Source organism: Cavia porcellus, unplaced genomic scaffold (genome assembly GCF_034190915.1).
Source record: "Cavia porcellus strain 051 isolate PalLab524CR breed Dunkin Hartley unplaced genomic scaffold, mCavPor4.1 scaffold_1, whole genome shotgun sequence".
Taxonomy (NCBI): Eukaryota; Metazoa; Chordata; class Mammalia; order Rodentia; family Caviidae; genus Cavia; species Cavia porcellus.
In genome coordinates, this window is record NW_026947484.1 from 92,660,764 (window position 1) to 92,680,377 (window position 19,614).

Sequence of the window (19,614 nt, forward strand, 5' to 3'; positions counted from 1 at the left end):
ATTCATATATTTATCTACTATCTGCTAATCTGTATATTTACAATGTAAAAATCCCAAAATACAGTAGCTAAGGCTAAAGAAATATCTGTAGGTTTGTACAAAAGAAAGAGCTAGAACAGAAATTAAATTTAGGCAGAAAGTAAGTAAAACTTTCGGTTTCCAGTGTTTATATTCTTGAAATATGGTTTTGAGTCATTTCTAAGAGATAGAAACTACTACTTTATATTTCCTATCACTTTTATTATACACCTAATTTAACAGTTTGTAATAGTTGAAGCCACATTTTCTCTGTGGTACATTGAAATAGTCTCACTCAAGGGAGGAATCTTTTAACTATATAATTCAGGTAAGTATATTTACTTTGATTACAGTGTATGACATTCAACTTGTCAAAAGCAAATATTTTGCTTGACTGAACCGTTTTTCTCCATGTTTTGCTTGTCTACTGAGGCAAATAAAGGCTGACAAGAAGGGCACTTCCAGATCGTTAAAGACCAAGAAGAAAATAAAGCAGAATTTGAGCCAGTTATCAGCAAATTCCTTTCTTGCTAAACATTTTGTAATATACAGGGCATACTCTTTAGGAATACTTTAGGTAAGTCTTAGCTCTGAGTAACGAATATAGACCTCCCTCCCTATGCTTTGCTCCGAGTAACGGAATGTAGACCTTCTCTCCCTTGTGCTTCTAAGTATTTAGTTAAAAGGACAATTTGTATTATGGTGCACTTTCTGGATATATAATTTACATTATTTCTTTTCTCGTTAGGATCATTGAAATGATAGTGAAAATGTAACTGGTTTTATATCAAACTTCAAACTTTATTATATTTTCTTAGAAGAGAGAATGGTTGTTGATATGTTTTGCTAACCGCTTAAGAACTATATATAGCTCTTATGATTTTTATTAGGAGTTTGCTTGAGATTTACATAATTAGATAGTCTCTTACTTTGTTAGTAGATTCTGTCAATTTTTTAGTATCTGTTATGCTTGTAGGACTGATATAGGTGCTGAGATAAAGAACTGTGGTACATAATACCTGTCCTCAAGGAACTTCTGTCTGTGTCTTACTAATTTCAGGTCAGCCCTCCTAAAGGTGTGAAATATTAATTAGGTCACTTATGAATTCAACAATTGTCAATGTTATTAGTAGTGTTAGAATTTGAAGTGGATAGGCATTTGGGAACCCAATGGTGAAGTGTTCTCTAAATTTATAGCATAGTGAGATACAGGAGGACACATTTTCGTTAAGTAACCACTTCATAAAAGTGTAATGACAAAGTAGAATGTACTTTCTGAAGAAAATGGGTATGGATATATGAATGCATATTTCAAGAAGAAATCAATAGCCAGGGCAGGTGGCATATGGGAAGCTGAAGTAGAAGGATCACATGTTCAAATCCAGGTGAGGCAAGTTAGTGATCTAGAGAGATCCTTTCTAAAATAAAAATAAAAATAATAAAAAGAGCTGAGGGTGTGGCCAGTGTGAAGGCCCTGAGTTCAATTCCCACTACCACAAAATGAAAAGAATAGGGGAAAGCAATAATAATCAACCAATCAACCAATCAACCATGCCATGTAGTTGTATGAGAGAGCACCACATGATGTTGCTGGTAGCAATAGCACGGAGATCTCTGGTGACCAGAGAAGGTTCTATTTATGTTTGTAGAGTATTGGTGCTCAAACTCAAACTGGAGGATATTATGGATAAACAAGAAAGGAGGGAGGCAATAGGAAACAAAACCTTCAAGGAATGTGGTTGTAAAGGAAAAATATATATTGGTTATTGGAAGTTTGATCTCATGTTCTACACATGGATCTGGAGTATGGCTGACTAGTAAGAGGTCAGATTCAGTAACAGGAAGTTACTGAACATACTGGATAAGAAAGGGAAGGTTTGTAGTACACTTCTTTACTAGCTCAAGGCAGGGACGATGAGATGGAGAACACTGTAAAAGACCACCCTAAGAGAGAAAACAGAAAGGCAGGATGGCTCTCGGGGAAAAAAAAAAAAAGTAGATTGGGCAGAAATAGCTCCCATTATACTGATTTGGTTTTCCTTGAAAAGTTGGAGTTCTGCATGTATCAAAGGGACCAGCATGAAGGAGTATTTGGAAGTTTTGAGATAGTAGAGGAGGTTAAAATAGCCCTTGGAGCGGCAGTAGTATGCTGGGAGAGAACGGACTGGAGCAATGCAAGAAGACTTGAGGGCGGAACTGGAGTCCACTCAGAACTGGTACAATCGTAGAGATGCAGTCCTTATCCTTCTGTGTGGATGGATTTCCCCTGCAAGGCCTGCTTGTGTAGGGAAGACACTGAGAAAGCAAGAACCAAGTTCATTTCAGTTAAGATGTGAAGAAAGACCAAAGGGTGAGGGAGTGTAGGGCACTGAGAAGAACGTCATTGACAGGGCAGGCCCTTCGGGGAAAGGATGCTGGATAAAACAGGACAAAAAGGAGAGTGAAAGCTGAGGGGCGGATTGGAGTTTCTGAAGAGCTGGTGAAGAAACACCGCTCAGATCAACTGGGAGAGGTAAGCCTCATGAACTGCCATATTCCAATTCTTTCAGAAGTCTGGCTTCTGATGGCCCAAACATCCCCCACTGCCAGTTCCAGAAGGCCCTGCGGTCTAGAACAGAGAGGTTCTGGTGAAACTGGTACTGAGGTGAGACTAAAAGCCGTCCATGATGCCTGGGGCCTTCTAATACCCCATGTGTACCTCATTTCTCAGTCCCTGTGTCACAAGGAGATTGTTAAGATGCTAAGTAAAGATATTTGCTTTAAAGTACCCTTCCTATATTTTATCAAAAATATTTGATTTTCAGCAGGGAATGAGAATAATATCTTCCTTCTCATTATTCAGTCATTCTTTATGATGCACACTGAGCAAAAGAAATTTTAAGAACTTTTGAATTTTAAGGCAAATAGTGAACAGCCAACCAAATCAGATTATTTACTAATACTTTACACCTGATGTCTGACACAAAGCTCTAAAGTTGGGCTTGTGGTATGGCGATACTCTAATATGTGAGCACAAACAGTGCTTTCCTTCTCCTGTTGTGCTGTCCTGACATTCACTTTGTTCTCCACTAGACAGCACTTCTAGCACTAGAAGTCTCTAGAATTATTTAAAGGACTAGAAGCATCTCGGTCTTTGAAATGCTCACTGAGGTAGGAAGGGATTCATCTGCTATGTGATACCTTAACTATACCACTTAAGTTTCCGGGGCCTTAGTTTCTTCCCCTATTTAAAAATAAAAGTGTGGTTATTGGGTAAATGACCAACCCTTTGGGGTTTGGAGTTGTGAGTGCTGTTTGAAGATTTCATTCAGTGGCTGTTGCCTAGTCCTGGGCCTGCCCAGCAGTTTCCTTCTTTTTTCTAGTTGGACTCCTTCCCCACCATGCAAGGTCTTGCTTTTTTCTACTGAAGCCTGTAGCTCACTCAATTTAAGAAGACATTTCCTCCATAGGAACTCTTTCCTTTCTGCAGCTTCAGATATGTATGTGTTTTCTTCATTTTTTAAAAAAATGTTTTACCTTTGGCTCTTCACTGATTTCAGCTGATAATCTGTCCTAAAATCCTGTCAACAAACAAACAAAAAACCTTTATAAGTTTTGACTTTGGAGCTTTTAACTTTCTGTAATACTAAATTACAAGGTAATTATTTTTCCCTTCTGATTCTTTTCTTTCATACTCTGTAAATATGGGTATTGTGATTAAATAGATGAGTTCTGAGAAATGGCCTTCTATACCACACACGGGTACAAACCCCTTCTTGGTTAGAAATGACGATGATGCTGGCACCAGTAAGGCCTATTCTCGATAGGTGCTTTCTGCCCTGGCTTTGTTGCTCCCCTCTTTTTTGTCAGCAGGGCTTGTGTTTGCTCTGTTTATCCAATTAAAATGGGAGGGGTTCCAGTTGATCTCAGTGTGATGGGCTGCAACATTAGAGCAGGATGCCTGGCCCGCAGTAGGAATTTAGGAGTCTGCGGACTGACTGGTTGCTAGGCAGTACACTGACATCCTCGTTTGATGCTGGGTTCATGCCAGTTAGTCCACATGGGAGCTTCACAGAAGTGATTTCTACAGCACAGCGTTGAACCCTTATCATAAAGGCTTATCGAAGGGGGACCAGCTCCCCACGTCTTCCAGCTTAATGGCAGCTCCAAGATGACTGGAAGCAGGGTGGAAAATATCTTGCTTTTGTTGAGAGACAGGCTCTGGAGAATCAGGTTTTGAGGAAGACAGGAGTTTAGGTCCCACTAGCAAAGAACAGCAACAGGGGCAAAGTGTATTTTCTGCTGAAGGGAAAGCTGTAAACCCTCAAGTATAATAAAAACAAACAAACAAAATCAGAAACAAAAACAAAATAACCGCAACCCAAACAGAAGAAGGTGACACCCTGCCTTGCCCCCAGCAAACTTTCCAACAGAAAGACACCCAGCGAAGAAGTCAGTCCCCTGTAATTCATTTCCCGGGCTCCCTGATGTGTGTGGCTCTGGCTCCTGTTCCTACTTAGCTGTCAGGGACCCCGAGGGCGTGTTTAGAGGAGGGAAAGCAGTTACTCAAGCACTCTTGATCTAGGGAGAGGGAACATTCCTCCTTCACAGGGTGGCGTCTCCTTCCTCCGAGCGCGCAGCTTCGGGAGGTTTGGTCACCGAGAGGCAGTGGGAGAGGACGCCAGCCTAGCCAGCCAGAGCAGCCAAATCAACCCGGTTGATCAACGGGTGATAGATGTCTCAGCCAGATGCAGTCACATCCTACCTGGCTGTCACGGGTCCCCGCTGCTACCACTCAGGAGCGCAGCTCCTTCTGCAAACCCAGGTTGCCAAACAAATCAACTCCACAGAAAAACCTCCATGAGCTTCCTGGGCACAGAGTCCATTAGGTGGAAGAGGTTCACCTCCGTTCCATCAGGGGGTCGTGAGTTTCCTAATCGTCTGCCCCAGAATATTTCGTAGCTCACAGGACAGCAACAGTCCCCAGCTGCGTGTGTGCTCAGGCGAGCGCTCAAATGACCCTGGCATTCTTTCTGGGGAAAGCACCAGCATCCCAGGCTGTTTTTCCTTCTTTGAGAGCAGACAGGGTGGCGTTTCAAACTCAAGCAAGGTGGGCAGAAAGCGCGACCTTCCTTTAAACAGAATAAATAGGAGTCGGCGTGCAGCCCCGCCGGAGTTTCCCGAAAGGCGCACCAAGGTCGCTGCCCGGGCGGCTGGGTGTCTGCGCTCTCCGCCTTCGCGGCTGACACAGGAGGGAGGAGCGGGAGCCGGAGGGGGTGCCGAGGGGTGGGGGAGAGGCGCGAACAACCCGGAGCCAGGACAAGCGGCACATTCACAAATAACGCCCCCACCCCAGCGCCAGCGCTCCCGTGCAAAGCCTCGGGCTGCGAGGCCGCTCGGAGGACGCACCTCGGCCGGCCGGCGCAGCCCGCACCGCGCCCGGAGCTCAGCCCCGCGGAGGCGGAGGACACGGCTTCCACGGAGGGGTCCCTCCCCGGACTCCCGTGGCCACCATGGCGCGGCTGGCGGCGTCCCGGCGCCCAGGGCTGCTGGCGCGTCTCCTCGGTGGCACCTGGTGCCTGCTCTGTGTGGCCGGACAGGTAGGGCAGCTGCGTCTCGCGTCCCGCCCGGACTCCCTCCGGGTCTGCGCCGGGGCAGGGCGCGCGGCTCGGGGCGTGCGCTGCGCAGCGAAGGCTGCTCCTGGGGCTGCGCTGCCCGCCGAGCTGGGACAGGTGGTGCAGGCCAGTTTCGGGCTGACTGGCCCCTGTCATCCCCAGAGCCGGGCTTCTCGCCCTCTCCCAGGTTTAGCTTCCCTCTAGGCAGAGTGGGGGCGAGGAGGCGGTGCCTGAGCGCGGGAGCTGTCATCTTCCCGGAGCCGGGAGACCCTCAACCCCTTTCCGCCAGTCCTTCTTGGAGCCCCCTCTCGTTTTGGGGGGAATTTCAGGCGTCACCTGGAAGCTCTCAAACCTGGAACACTCCTCAATTCTGTTCTTCTCTGGGCCCATGGACTTCTGACAGGGTCACTCTAGACCACCCGTGTCCCTTTGTCCAGGGCATATGGTTGTAAGGTGAGGGCACGCCGCACCAGGTGGGCTCCGGTGCCTTGGCGATGAAGTAGTGGCTTGGGGTGTGCAAGATGATTGGCCCGGGCCACACTCCCGTAGTATCCTCCCAGCCTTCTCGAGGGCCAGCTGAGTGCAGAATTCAAAAGTTCTGTGAGCAAGAGCTTTGAAAAGTTTCTAATCAGGGGTGTATTACAGCGACACCCAAGAGGGGCGAGTGTTGAGTCAAAACTCAAGATGCGTGTGGCGTCCTTGTCTTTGGCTTGTATTTCCACAGTCAGGTAAATTTTGATTAAAATCCACATTTAGGCAGTTTGTAAGTAATTTAACCTACACAGCTTTGCTTTTCACAGGATTACTTGGATAATTCTGGGAAAATGCCCAGATACTCTTGGTGGGAATTATTGCCAGAGAGCCTCCTTGTTTTCTGTTTTGCTTAGGGAGGCTTTGTCCAAATTGGGAATTTCTTCCCCTCACTTTTACTTAATGTTTTGAAACTTGTTTTCACCTTGCTTTTCCAATGGTCGCTCTGATGGTAGTGGGTACATTCTGGAGACCTAGAGGATCCAAAATGAAAGCTTAAATCTGCCCAGAGCCAGCCCGGACCTGAGAGTAGGGTTGCCCTAATCAGTGATACAAAATTTCAGCACGAAATACCTGCTTTTATCAGCATGACAATTGGAAAAGCTGTCTTAATTATTAGCAGGTGTTATTCCCACCAGGCCTCGTTGCATGGCAGTGCTTCCGGTCGTGGCTGCATATGAGGGAGCACCTGAGGCCCCTTTACTACCCTGAGAGCCCAGGTGGCCTACAGAGCTCCTAAGGGAGAGGCCAGAGGAGGGCTTCAGCATGCCCACAGCTTCCAGCTGGTTGCATTGTGCAGCACCTGCATGCAAACACAACCTGTGTTAACTATGGTGCCCTGTTTCTGTAGAACCCTAGGGCTCACAGTAACCTCACAGGGGAATAGGAGAGAGAGCCTAAGGCAGGCTCGGGAGTCTTGATGGGTAGATTTGAGTCCTGGCTCTTTCCCTAACTGCTGGACTTTGATCAAGACTATTAACCTCTCATCTTCTCATCTGTAAAATGAGCGTGGAGGCTTCTGCTCTTGGAGGTGCTGCCAGTGCCAACACCACCAGGCAGGTGGACAACTAAAACAGGTGGAAAAACAGTCTCTCTGGAATACCCACATTCGTGAGATTTTGTTAAAACATCTACTAATTTTGGATCAACAAAGATGCTACAGAAGATCATGATGTAGTTGCATATATGTTTATACATACATATGTAAAATTTTTTCCCACTTTGCCTGTTCAAACTAATCTGAAACTATTTGAGGCCTTATTGGTATTCAGGACAAACTGATTTTCCTACCATTACATACCCATTCTTTCTTGCCCTCGGTCTCAACCATTTCTTCTGAATGAGGATGATAAAGAGCAGACTTGGGCTCTGTGTGTGTGTGTGTGTGTGTGTGTGTGTGTGTGTGATTTATTGGTTAATTCCAAATGGATCTGTCTTGTTCTACTCTCCAAGGATACTCTCCATTTGTGGAGAACCTGACTAAACTTGTCAGGAGAGGGATAGAAAAGAGTTGGAGATGGGTCCTGTATCCTGGTAGACTGCAGGATGCCTTTGAGGGCTAACTCAGTCAGATGTTTGTCAGTATAACTGATCTGGACATATAGTTTATTGTCCTTAGGAAGACCCTGTCTCAAAAACAAAAAAGTTGATTGACTCTCTGTAGTACTGGAGATTGAACCCAGGGCCTCCATGCTGAGTTATATCCCAGATCTTTAAAAAAATTTTTATGAGATAGGTTTTTGCTAAATTGTTCAGATGCTAAATTGTGATCCTCCTGCCTCAGCCTCCCAGAGTTCTGGGGTTATTGGAATGTACCACCATGCCCAGCTATTTTTAAACTTTTTTTTCAAATCAAAACATTCCTTACATGAATGCATGACTACCAATGCTATCAAATCTCGCATATTGACACTAGAAGAGAAGGAAGAGCAGAGATCAAGATCTTCTCCCCAAATGGAAACATATAATTAATTCAGACACAATTTTAATGCAAATAAAAAAGATTTGATACTCCCAGCATTTCTTTCCCATTACTGTGTGCTTCCAGGGATTATTTCAATTCCCTTCTGTACTCTCCATACTTGTAAAGTTGTTTTCATCTCACTGCTTAAGTTCTTATGAAATTGGTTATATTTCTGTTAAATTTTATTTCATTGGCTCAATGCAAAGGCATCCTGTCACTAGGTAGGTGTTACCAACTAGTTAATGATTTCTGTAACATTACTGTACCAATATGCTGTACAGTTAATAAGGTTGGTTAAGGTCGTGTGTTTCTAGATCACAAAACCATTATTATTGATTTTAAAATAGCCCTAGGTGGTAATTTTTATTCTTTTGATAATATATTGGTGATGGCTCATACAAACATAAAGGTTAAATACTTTTGTCTCCAGAGGTATGCTCAATTCTTTGGATTCAATAGTGAAGCAAATAGTTCCAGAATTACCACAAAGAATATCCCTATGTGGACAAATTTTCACCTGTGGATGTTGAAAAACATGTGCTTGTCTCTCTTTGGTATCCTTTTCTATCTTCTTGCTATTAATTTTCATTTTTACTATCACAATAACCTTTCATGGTGAAAGAAAAATGCCACCAGCATCTTAGAAGGAAACATAGCAACTTCTTGCCCCACTGTTTTTCCTAAGCTCAGGTCCATGCCTAAAGGCAACTGCATTTTTCTTAGTTCCATATTTTTGTGTGTTGTTTTGAAATATAATTGGCACACAGTACACTGCACATGTTTAAAGTATATGGTATGTTAAATTTTGACATGTGTATGTACCCACAACACCATTATCCTGAAACATTCTTAGGACCTTTTGTAATATCTCCTCCTTAGCCTTCTTTGAATCTAATATCAGGCAAATAATGATCTTTCTGTTACTGTAAGTTAGTATGCATTTTCTAGAATTTTATGTAAATGGAATGATTATGCTCCTACTTCTTTTTTTCACTCAGCATAATTATTTTGTGATTATGCATGTTGCTTTTTGTGAATAGTATTACACTGCCCAGATATTCTACAGCTTGTTCTTTATCAGCTTGCATTTACTCATGACCAGTGTGTTTTAGCTTTTGACTCTTACCAGTAAAGTTGCTGTGAACATTTAGGAATACATCCTTGTATGCACATGTGATTTTGTTTGTGTTAGGGAAATACCTAAGCAATTAATGGCTGAGTCATATGGTGGATATAGGCTTAACATTTTTTTTAAAAGAAACTCAGTTTTTAAAAAAGTTTGTACAGTAGTCAGTCTCTCCCTATCAATCATTTCACTTTCTGTGGTTGTTATTTGTCATCAAATGTAGTCTGAAAATGCCAGAATGGTAAATAGAAAATGCCAGAAATAATTCATAGGTTTAAAAAGTTTATGATAGTATTTTATTATAGCTCCAATGTATTATTGTTATTGTCAAATTCTTACTATTCTTATATAGGAAAGAACATATTGGTACTCTCTTCGGTTTCACACTTGCACGGAGCGGTTTGGGGCGTAGTCCTGAGGGTGAAGACGCGGACTGTGCCGTTCACACCCTGACTACCACTTTATGAGAATTACAGTTCTGCATCCTTGCCAACCGCTGCTGTGGTCTTTTTAGTTTGGCCATACACATAGTGGAAGTTTGTTCTAGATTTTAATTTGCAATTTTCTAGTGATTAATGATGTTTTAAACATTTTTCTGTGCGTTTATTTAGACTCTGTGCATTGCTTAATTGTAGAGACATGTTTGAAGAAATGCATCAGTAGGTTATTTAGTCATTTCTTGGACATGATAGAGTATACTAAGACAAATTCAACTATTATGATGCTAAATGATACAGTCATATGGAACCACCATCAGGTAGTTTCCAGAGTTGGCTTAAATGTAGTTATTGATAAATGACTGTATTGATCTTTCACAAAATCTCTGTTCAAATATTTTGCTCATTATTGGGTTGTTTGTTTACTAAGTTCATAAAAATCTTTATATATTCTGGCTATGCACCTTTTATTGAAAGTATAATTTAAGAATATTTTTTTTTCTAGTCTGCAGCATATCTTTTCACTCATTTGTGACTTTCATGTGTATAGGTTGAACATTTTGATTAAGTTGGGATTGCCAAATTTTTTCTTAGTGGATTTTCATTTTGCTTGTTTTTTAATAAATATTTGCCTATTTAAAAACCAAAGATATTCTTCCAAAAATTTTAGTTTTAGGGCTTACATTTAGCTTGTGCTCCATGTTCAGTTAATTTTTATTCATGATATCGGATATGGGTCAAAGTTCATTTTTCATCTATGGCTATTTGGCATTCTAGTACAGTATTTCGAAAAATTAGCCACTAAATTGCCTGGCATTTTTACCTAATTCAGGTGTCCATATGTATATCAGTGTATTTTTGAATTCTCTCTATTGCAGTGAACTATGCCTATTGCTATATAGTAGCACATTGATTTGAGTTGTTTAAAAATTACAGAGCACAGGAAATATGTCTCTTCAAGCTTTGCCCTTTGTTTTCAAGGATGTTGACTTGAGTATCCCATATGACTTAAGCACTTTATAATCAGCTTGCCATTCAAAAAAATGCACATAGAGATTTCGTTGGGAATGTTTTAATCTGTCATTAAGAGAATAGGCCTCTTAATGATATCAGGTTCCATGACTTGTAAATATGATGTATCTTTATTTTAATTTTCTAAGCAATATCTGTGAGTTTTCAGTATAGAAAATTTATGCATTTTTGTCAAATTTATTATCATTCTCCCTTTTTCTTTCTTTTTTCTTTTTTTGTGGGACTAGGGTTTGAACCTAGGCCTCATGAACACTAGGCAAGCACTCTATCACCGAGCTACCCTCCCACCCTAAGTATCTCTTTTTATTAATGCTATTTTAATGACACAACTTTTAAATTTCAGTTACTAATTGCTCATTTTAGTATATAAAAACAATTTTGTATATTGTTTTCTGCAATGTACTAAGCTTATTTGAATAACTTTTCAGTATTCTACCAGATTTTCTATATAATCATGTCATATATGAATATAGTTAATTTATATTAGTCTTGATGTTCTTTTTTTTTGTATAGTAATATCAGCTAGACCTTTTAGTTCTAGGCTGAACAGAAATGCTATGTCATATGCTTGCCTTGTTTTTGATCTTGGGAACAATAATTATGTGTTTTACCATTAAGTTAGGTGTTGAATTTTTAGATGTTAAGTATAAATATTTTCATAGATGCTCTTTATCAGATTGAAAGAATTCATTTTATTCTTCATTTGTTGAGAGTTTTAAATCAGAAATAGGTGATAGATTTTATCTATCTTTCTACATGTAATTACCAATTTTTATTTTACTAATATAGTGAATTACCTTCAGTGATTTTTTAATGTTTACCTACTTTGCATTATTGGAATATCTCCACTCAATCATAATATATTACCCTTTTATGTATTATTGGATGCAATTTACTAAATTTTGTCAAGAATGTTTATGTCCGTGCGGAATAATAATCTGCTGTTTTATTGCAATGTGTTTGCCTAGTTTTAATTTCGGAATAGTTGTGTTTCCAACTGTTACAGCACTTCCCTCACTGGGAGAAAATAAAATATTTAATACCCACAATTTGAAGGAGGACATATTTAATTTTGGCTCAGGGCTTATTTTTGGTTCATGTCTTCAGAGGTTTCAGTCCATGGTCTGGTGAGTCCAAGATACAAGACATCATGGTAGAAGAGTCTGGTGGCGAGAACTCATGGCATTTGGGAAGCACAGAATAGGGGAGGAGCCAGTGCAAAAGAGAATAGGGACCAGAGATGGTCCCCAAGTCCAGCTACTTCCTTCAGCTGGGCACTGCCTCCTAATCGCTCACTCAGCTATGAACTCACCAGGGAGCTGGCACATTGGTGAGGTCGGGGCCTCAAAATCCAGTCTTTTCTCCAGGGCCCTTTACTCTAGGCAAGTCATCATTTGAATGGCTGCATTGACTAAATCAGGAAAAATGTTCTTCTTTTCAATTTTTTAGAAGAGATTGTATATTAGTTTATTCCTTAAATGTTTGAGAATTCATAGTCAAAGTATCAGAACTTGGAGTTTATTTTGTGGGAAAAAATTTTTTAACTATAAATTTAACTTTTGAAGTAGATATAGGACTATTTAGGCTATCTATTTCATTTTTAGTTACTTAGGTAGTTTGTGTCTTTCAAAATAGGTCAGTTTCATCTAAATTTTTGAAATTATTCACATTAAGTAGTTCATAATCTTCTTATTAACTGATATTATTAGAATATGTAGTTTTGTCCCCTATATCGTTCCTGATACTGGTTATTTATTTGTTCAATTTTTTATCCATCAGTCTACGAAGTAGTTTTTCAATTTTACCAATCAAACTATCAGCTTTTGGTTTCAAGGATTTCTCTGTTTTGGTTTTTATTGCACTCATTTCCTCTCTCGTATTTATTACTGTTTCTTGTACTATTTTGAATTTGATTTTTTCTTATTTTTCTAATTTTTGAAGTTTTGTGTTGAGATCATTAACATTTAAAAAATAATTTAAACCTATGTGTTTAGTGACGTTTTCCCTAAGTGCTGCTTTAGTGGCATCCTGTAAATTTTGTGCTATCGTCTCATTTTTTTCAATTCAAGCTAGTTCTTTAATTTGCTTTGATTTTTTTCTTTGCTCCTTGGGTGTTTAGAAGTATATTGTTTAGTTTCTAAACATTTGGGAATTTTCTAGATGCTTGTATTGTTAATTACTACTTTCATTTTATTCTGATAGGAATAGACATTATCACTTGAGTCTTTCAAAATTTATTGATACTTGTTTTACGACATAGAACTTGGTCAATCTTAGTAAAAGTTCTATGTTGAAAATAATTGGATTTTCTGTACATTATGACTTCTGTCTTTTCCTGAGCAGTCTGTTGTTTGGTGGAATGATTGACAAATGTCTTCTAAGTCACCTTGTTTGATTACATTGTTCAAATTTATATATTTCCTGAATTTTTGTATGCATACTATTTTACTTATCGAGAGAAGAGTATTAAAACCTTCATGTATGATTGTAGGTTTTTCTTTCCCCTTGTAGTTCTATTCATTATTTATTTCATAGCTTTGTTATTTGGTGCCTTAATATTTAGGATTGTCATGTCACCTCTGTGAACTGAGCCTTTTATTATTTTATCAACTTTTATTACCATCATGGTGCTAAGAATTGAATCTAGGGAGTTTTGAGCTACATACTCTGCTCTTTTAACACTTATTATTTTTAAATTTGAAGCAGAGTCTTGCTGGATTGCTCAGGCTGCCTTTAAGCTTGTCTTGCTTCAGCTACCGAAGAAGCTGGGCTTCTGGGATATGCCGCTGCAGCTGGCCTTTGATGATTGTTAAATGAACTTTTTTATTGTTATAGTCTGTATTTTGCAATGTACTTACTTTTGGCTATATTAGTACTAGATACTCATCTTTAATTCTTTCAGTTTTTTAGATAATAGTAAACTCCGTAATTCTTACAGTATAACATTTGTGGTATTTCTTGGTATATCATTTTTTAAAAAAATTCCAGTTATGGCATGGTTTCTTAGTTCTCTTTTATATTCCACTTTTACTATCTTTTATCACATTAAAATCAGTAGTTAGTATTAATGTACTGGTTAGTCTTTCAAATAGTGTATTACCCCATTTTTTTCTAGTACATTTTAAAATCTTTCTCAGTTTGTAATGCTTTATCATAAAATTCACTCAATTGTACAATTCACTGATTTTCTTTATATTCATAGATGTGCACAACATCATCACAGTCAATTTTTATTTTTATTTTTAAAAAGAAATCCAGTTGTCTTTAGTTATCACCACTCTGCTCCTGTACCCCAGTTCTAAGCAACTATTTATCTCTTTTTCCCCTCTGGATTTTTATATGAGTAGAGCCATATAATATGTGGACTACTGTGACTGGCTTCTCCCACTTAGCATATTTTCATTGTTCATCCAAGTTATGGCATATCTCATTACCTTTCAATGAAGAAATAATATTTCACTGTTTGAATATGCCGCATTTTGTTTACCTATTGATGGATACCTGAATTTTTAGTTTTAACAATTGTGAATAATGATGCATAAATATTCCCCCAAATTTTTTGTAGACATTTTTATTCAGTTCTGTGAGGCGTTTACCTAGAAATAAAGTTGCTGGCTCAAATTGTACCCATATGTTTAATCATTCGAAGAACTGCTACAGTGTTTTTCAAAGTAATTCCAACTTTATACATTCTTCCCAGCAGTGGCTGAAGGTTGCAATTGTGTACATCCTCACCAAAGCTTGTTGTCACCTGACTTTTTTTTTGTACCAGGGTTTGATCTGGTGCTTGCCAGGAAGGCAGTTATGCTGCTAAGCTAAATCCCCAGCCCTTGACTTTTCTTGTAGTCACTGTGACTGTGACTTAATATCTCATGGTTGTTTTCATTTATTATTTCTCAAATAACTAATGATGTTGAGCAATTTTTCATTTACAACATTTACTTATTTTGGAGTAATCAGTCACCTTTATTGAGAGAGAAATCCTTAATTTTTGTAACTTATTTTTTTCAGCTCAGTGCCATAGACCAGCCACATGAGTATGAATACATTTTTCAAATGCCAGGCACAGGCTCATAACTGTTTTTGCTAGTGTTCCTCCATCCATGGTCCTCTTTTGTCTTCAGTGCTGATCATTTTCTGCTAGCTACCCACACAGATGTCACACCAAGGGTTCCCTTAAAAAAAAACAAAAACAAAAACAAAAAAACCCCAAAAACTTCTGTGAACTTTCCTCTTCTGTAGGTACTGCAACCTCTTGCAAAGGAAATGAGAGTGGAAATAAAATTTGTATTATTTTGCATTTAAAAAGTTACTCTCATCTCTTATTTGATGCTTATTTTGTGTGGTTTAGAGTGCTAGGTTGATGGTAATTTTTCTCCTTGCTCCTACCTACCACTCTGTACTTCATGTTTTGAAGACAATGATGTGTTCTCTTTTGGCATTTCATGTTGCTACTGAAGCATCAAACATTATTTCTAATCTGGTTCCTCTGTTTTTAGCCCGATTTTTTTTTTTTTTTCATCTCTGGGAACTTCTAGAGCATCTATATCTGGTGCCCTAAAGCAAGAAGAGGCATTTTTTTCCCTGTGAAGGTCATTATAATAAACACTTTGAGCTCTGTGGGTCATACTGTCTTTGTCCTTACTCAGCCATGATATTGTAGCACGAATGTAGCCATACACAATAGGTAAGTGAACATACCTATGTTTTAATAATCTATTTATGTAAATAGGTGACAGACCAGATTTCATCCACGAGGCCCAGTTTGCTTATGCTGTGTTAAAGGTTCATGATGCTATGCCTTGGTATGGGGTATTTAAATTCACTAGCTAAGGTTTTCATGGGCCTTCAGTATTAGATAGATCCATAGCTTCCAGTTTGGGGAATATTTATTTCCGTATGTCTTTAGTAATCTTTCCAATTCTTTTATGTGTTTTATTTTATTTTATTTTTTTTTTTGTAAAGCTCCTTTTAGTTATTGGTCTCTTAAACCAAATATCTTATATTTTAAAATCTTTTATCTTTATTGTTATGGTTTTATTATATGTTCTAAAAGATTTTCTCAACTTCGTTTTCCAGCAGAGTCTTTTTTACAGAGACTTTCAACCAATATTCTTAGCTATAGACAAATTTCTCCTTCTTCCCTTTTCCGCAGCACCAGGTGCCTCCAAGTCTGAAGACTTTATGAAGGTTTTCAGGCCAAATGGTCTTGCTTTTCATCATTATTTTTCTCTGCAGGCAAATTTCTGTTAAGTCAGTCATAATTCCTCCACCAGTTTTCCATATTCCAGAAATTTATTGGCATCTTTTATCTGTTGTTGTCTCCTGTCCAGTTCTCTTGTCATCTTTATTTATTTATTGTTATTTTAGCAGACATTTGGGAGAGAATAGGGAAAACATGTTCAATGTGCCATGCTTAACTGGAAGTTAGTACTGTTTATTCTTTTATTATTTTATTTTTTATCTTGGTCCATCTCCAAATTCCATTAAAATTCATCCCAGTTATGATGAGCACTTTTCAGTGTCTGATTATTTTTATTCCTAGTGTAAGTCAGTCTTTGGTCAGTATTATCAGCAAGGTCTCGGACTGGAGGCCTAGAGGTCTAGGACCTGGCTTTGGATTTACTGATTCCCTTTGCAGATTTTTTTTCATGGAATAGAATTTTTGCTTACTAATTCCCTTCTGGTTGCCAACCACAATACTAGGTACTCTGTCTTTACCCATTTTTGTGTTTTAGTTTTCAACTTTTCAGTAACTGCTCACCAATTTTCTGCTTAGGTAAATACAATCTAACCTATTTTCTAAGAGATTTAGCAAAGAAATACTTTATTGTTTTACAAATGTTGACATTCATATTTGGAAACAGTTTTATGAGGGAACATGGAGTTAAGATGATGTAAAGATCTGGCCTTGAAATATCATATATGGTATTAAAATGTATTCTCCAAGGTGTGATTGCATACAGGCTATTTTTTGTGGTGGAGAATAGAGATGAAGTGAATGGGGAAATGTTTTGAATAGTTATTAGCTCCATATCTGTTTTAATATTTTGTTTTGCATGGAGATGATCACTAAGTAGAGAGTTACATGTTTTGGGGTTATAGAGTGGGTATTACAGGAGCTACAAATTTCTGTTCTGCTCTTGACTGTGAGAGTGTATAGCTGGAAGGAAGCTTAGCAATACATACTTTAATCTGGTTGCTCACAAACTTCAATGTACGTTATTCAGGTTTGCAGAAAATTGAGCTTGGCAACTAAAAGTTGATTTTTCATTGCAGATTCTTGGGCTGTACTCTCAGAAATTCTGGGTGGGCCCAGAAATCTGCATTTGCTACAGGTACTCAGAATCCTCCTCAATTACATACCCACGTAGGACTCAGACATAGAGTGGGACCAAAGACCAGATTTGGGAAAATATTCAGCTGATCTATTTTACCTGCAGATGAGAGAAGTAATTTCATAGGCAGTTGAGTGATACATCCTAGTTTGATAGTGGTAGAGGTGGGAACGGACCACATTTCTTATAACCCTGTTCAGTAAATTTTCCCACTAGAGTATACATTATTATTTTAGTGTCTAGTTACATCATGAACTAAAGACATGAACCACCAGCTTAAAGTGTCTTTATTTGCAGTAACTTTAGTTTTTTTATAAATGGTTTTCAGATGTTTGGGAATTGTTTCAACTTGCAGTCACTCTGCAACAAGGGAATGACAGGGAAAGGGAGAGGAAAGCCTTCCACCCTCACTCCCTCACATAACCTGCTAAAAACTGGCTTCTGTAGGTTTTCTCCTCAAGTCGTGCCCCTGGAAGATTAGCAGATACTTATTTAGAAAACTGTCCAAAGTATCCAGGAACCTAACACTTGATGAAAAGTAGAGGATGTGCTACTGAACACCTTCCCTCCGTCCATATGGTGGAGCAAACACTTTGACATTCTTAGAGAAACGGAGAGAATATTTCATGTGCCTATTACTTGCAGTGTCTTCCCCATATCTATTACTAAACAGCCAAGCTAAATATACAGAAACATTCTACATTGAGGCATGCAGTCTGTGATGTCAAACTACTTGAAAAGAAAATAAGTTTTATTTACTGCTAATAGTCATTGTTATAATCTTGCACACTTCACAAAGGGCATTTGTAATTTAGTTGCAGAGACATAAAGTTTATTTATTATTAAAGAGGGCCTTTTATTGCTTTAAGCTGAAATTCAAAGTCTCATATTCTAACACCCTTTAAGCACTCTGTATTGTCAAGATGAGCTAGAATATGTGGTAACCAACAACCCTCAAACCTTAGTGGCTGACTTACTTATTGTGTACTCGTCGCTGAGACAAAATACCTGATGCCCAAACTTGGGAAAGGAAAAGTTTATTTCCTAGTTTTTGGAGGTTTCAGTTCACACTTAGTTGGCTGCAAGGCAGAGTGGCATGGTTGGGCCGCAGTTCATGGCGGCTGCAAACAGCAAGGCCAGAACCGGCAAAAAAAGCAAGACACTTCTTCCTGCCAATACATTGTATGCTGGCTCCACCCCTAGGTGGGTGTAGCACTGACACCATCAATCCAAGTGCTAGACAATGAACCAATCACAAATGCACAATGCAAATACATGAGGCCTGGGGGACACTGACATATACCATGGCAGTGGCTTAACACCAAGGAGTTATTTCCCCAGAGCTGCAGTGCTGAATTTCAGGAAACTCAGTCTTTTACGTGTCCTTAAGCATACATGCAAATGGGAAGGGGATCAAGAGTTGGACGGAACATGGAGGTACAGGAGGGGTAAGGGATGAAAAAAGAATAATAAAGTTGTGCTTTGTGTATGTACCAACTCTCCATATGTAAAGTAATCATGTGCCCTGCAAAAAGCAAGTAAATTATTTGAAAAAAGAAATCCTGATGATAGTACTTCACTCGCCTACACTTCTGTAGCCTTTAGGACAGGCGGAGGATCATTGCTCTAAATGAATACTTCCACTCTGAGTCACGAATATTGATTCTGCTCACTTTTATTGGCCAAATCAAATTCCAGAAGTGGCTAACGGTAATGTTATTATGGACCAGAATATTCACTTTCTGGGTCTGCTTTCAACCTCATTAGTTTTCTGGCCAAACTTTCTGGCTTCTTAAATGTGGTCTGGATGTTTATATTTTCAAATTGTGTGTTTTGTTCTTTGACATTTCTATGGAATCATTCATATTATCTTTTACTTATCATTAAAAATTTTAAAAATTTGTAATTTTGGCAAGACATACATATGTGTATATGTAAGATATACCATCTTAATATACATACAGTTCAGTAGTTTTAAGCACATGGAAGTGTGCCCATCAGGAATATCCATCTCTAAATCTTTTTCCATTTTAAAAACTTTAAACTTTATAACCGCTAGACAACAAGTCCTCATTCTTCCCTCCTTCCATACCCTGGCAACCACCATTCTACTTTCAGTGCCTACGAATTAGAGCACATCAGGAACATTGTATGAGTAGAATATTTAACTATTTTGTGACTGGCTTGTTTCATTGAGCACCATATCCACAAGGTTTATCTATACAGCATGTATCAGAACCTCCTTCCTGTGTGAGGCTGAATAGTGTTTTGTTTCATATACACATGACAGCAATTTTGTTCATCCATTCTTTTATTGTTGGATGCTTGGATTGATTCCAACTTTTGGCTATTTGGAATAATGATACTATAAACATTGACATTTTGCTTTGTCTTATTTTTTATGTAGTATTTTTTCTTTGTAAAAGTGAAGCAACATTTATTTCTACAGTGTAGCTTTCTGCTGTGGGAGGTCTAGCAACCAAGTATCTTTCATTTAAATGTGGAATTAATAGACTCTCTTTGGCAATCTTCTGTTGAGACAAAAGCTGAGCAATATACCACCTAGTTTCTAAAC

General features: G+C 38.8%; 1 protein-coding gene across 2 annotated transcripts in view; it reads left to right on the forward strand.

The window, feature by feature from the left end:
• The first annotated feature begins 5,379 nt into the window (after nt 1–5,379).
• Nucleotides 5,380–19,614, forward strand: part of Adamtsl1 (ADAMTS like 1) — a 927,295-nt gene continuing 913,060 nt past the window's right edge. For both annotated transcript variants that reach the window (XM_063251663.1, XM_063251668.1), the window contains exon 1: nt 5,380–5,597. In XM_063251663.1, the coding sequence (XP_063107733.1) occupies nt 5,511–5,597 (87 nt within the window). In that variant the 5' untranslated portion in view covers nt 5,380–5,510. The remainder of the gene's footprint in view (nt 5,598–19,614) is intronic.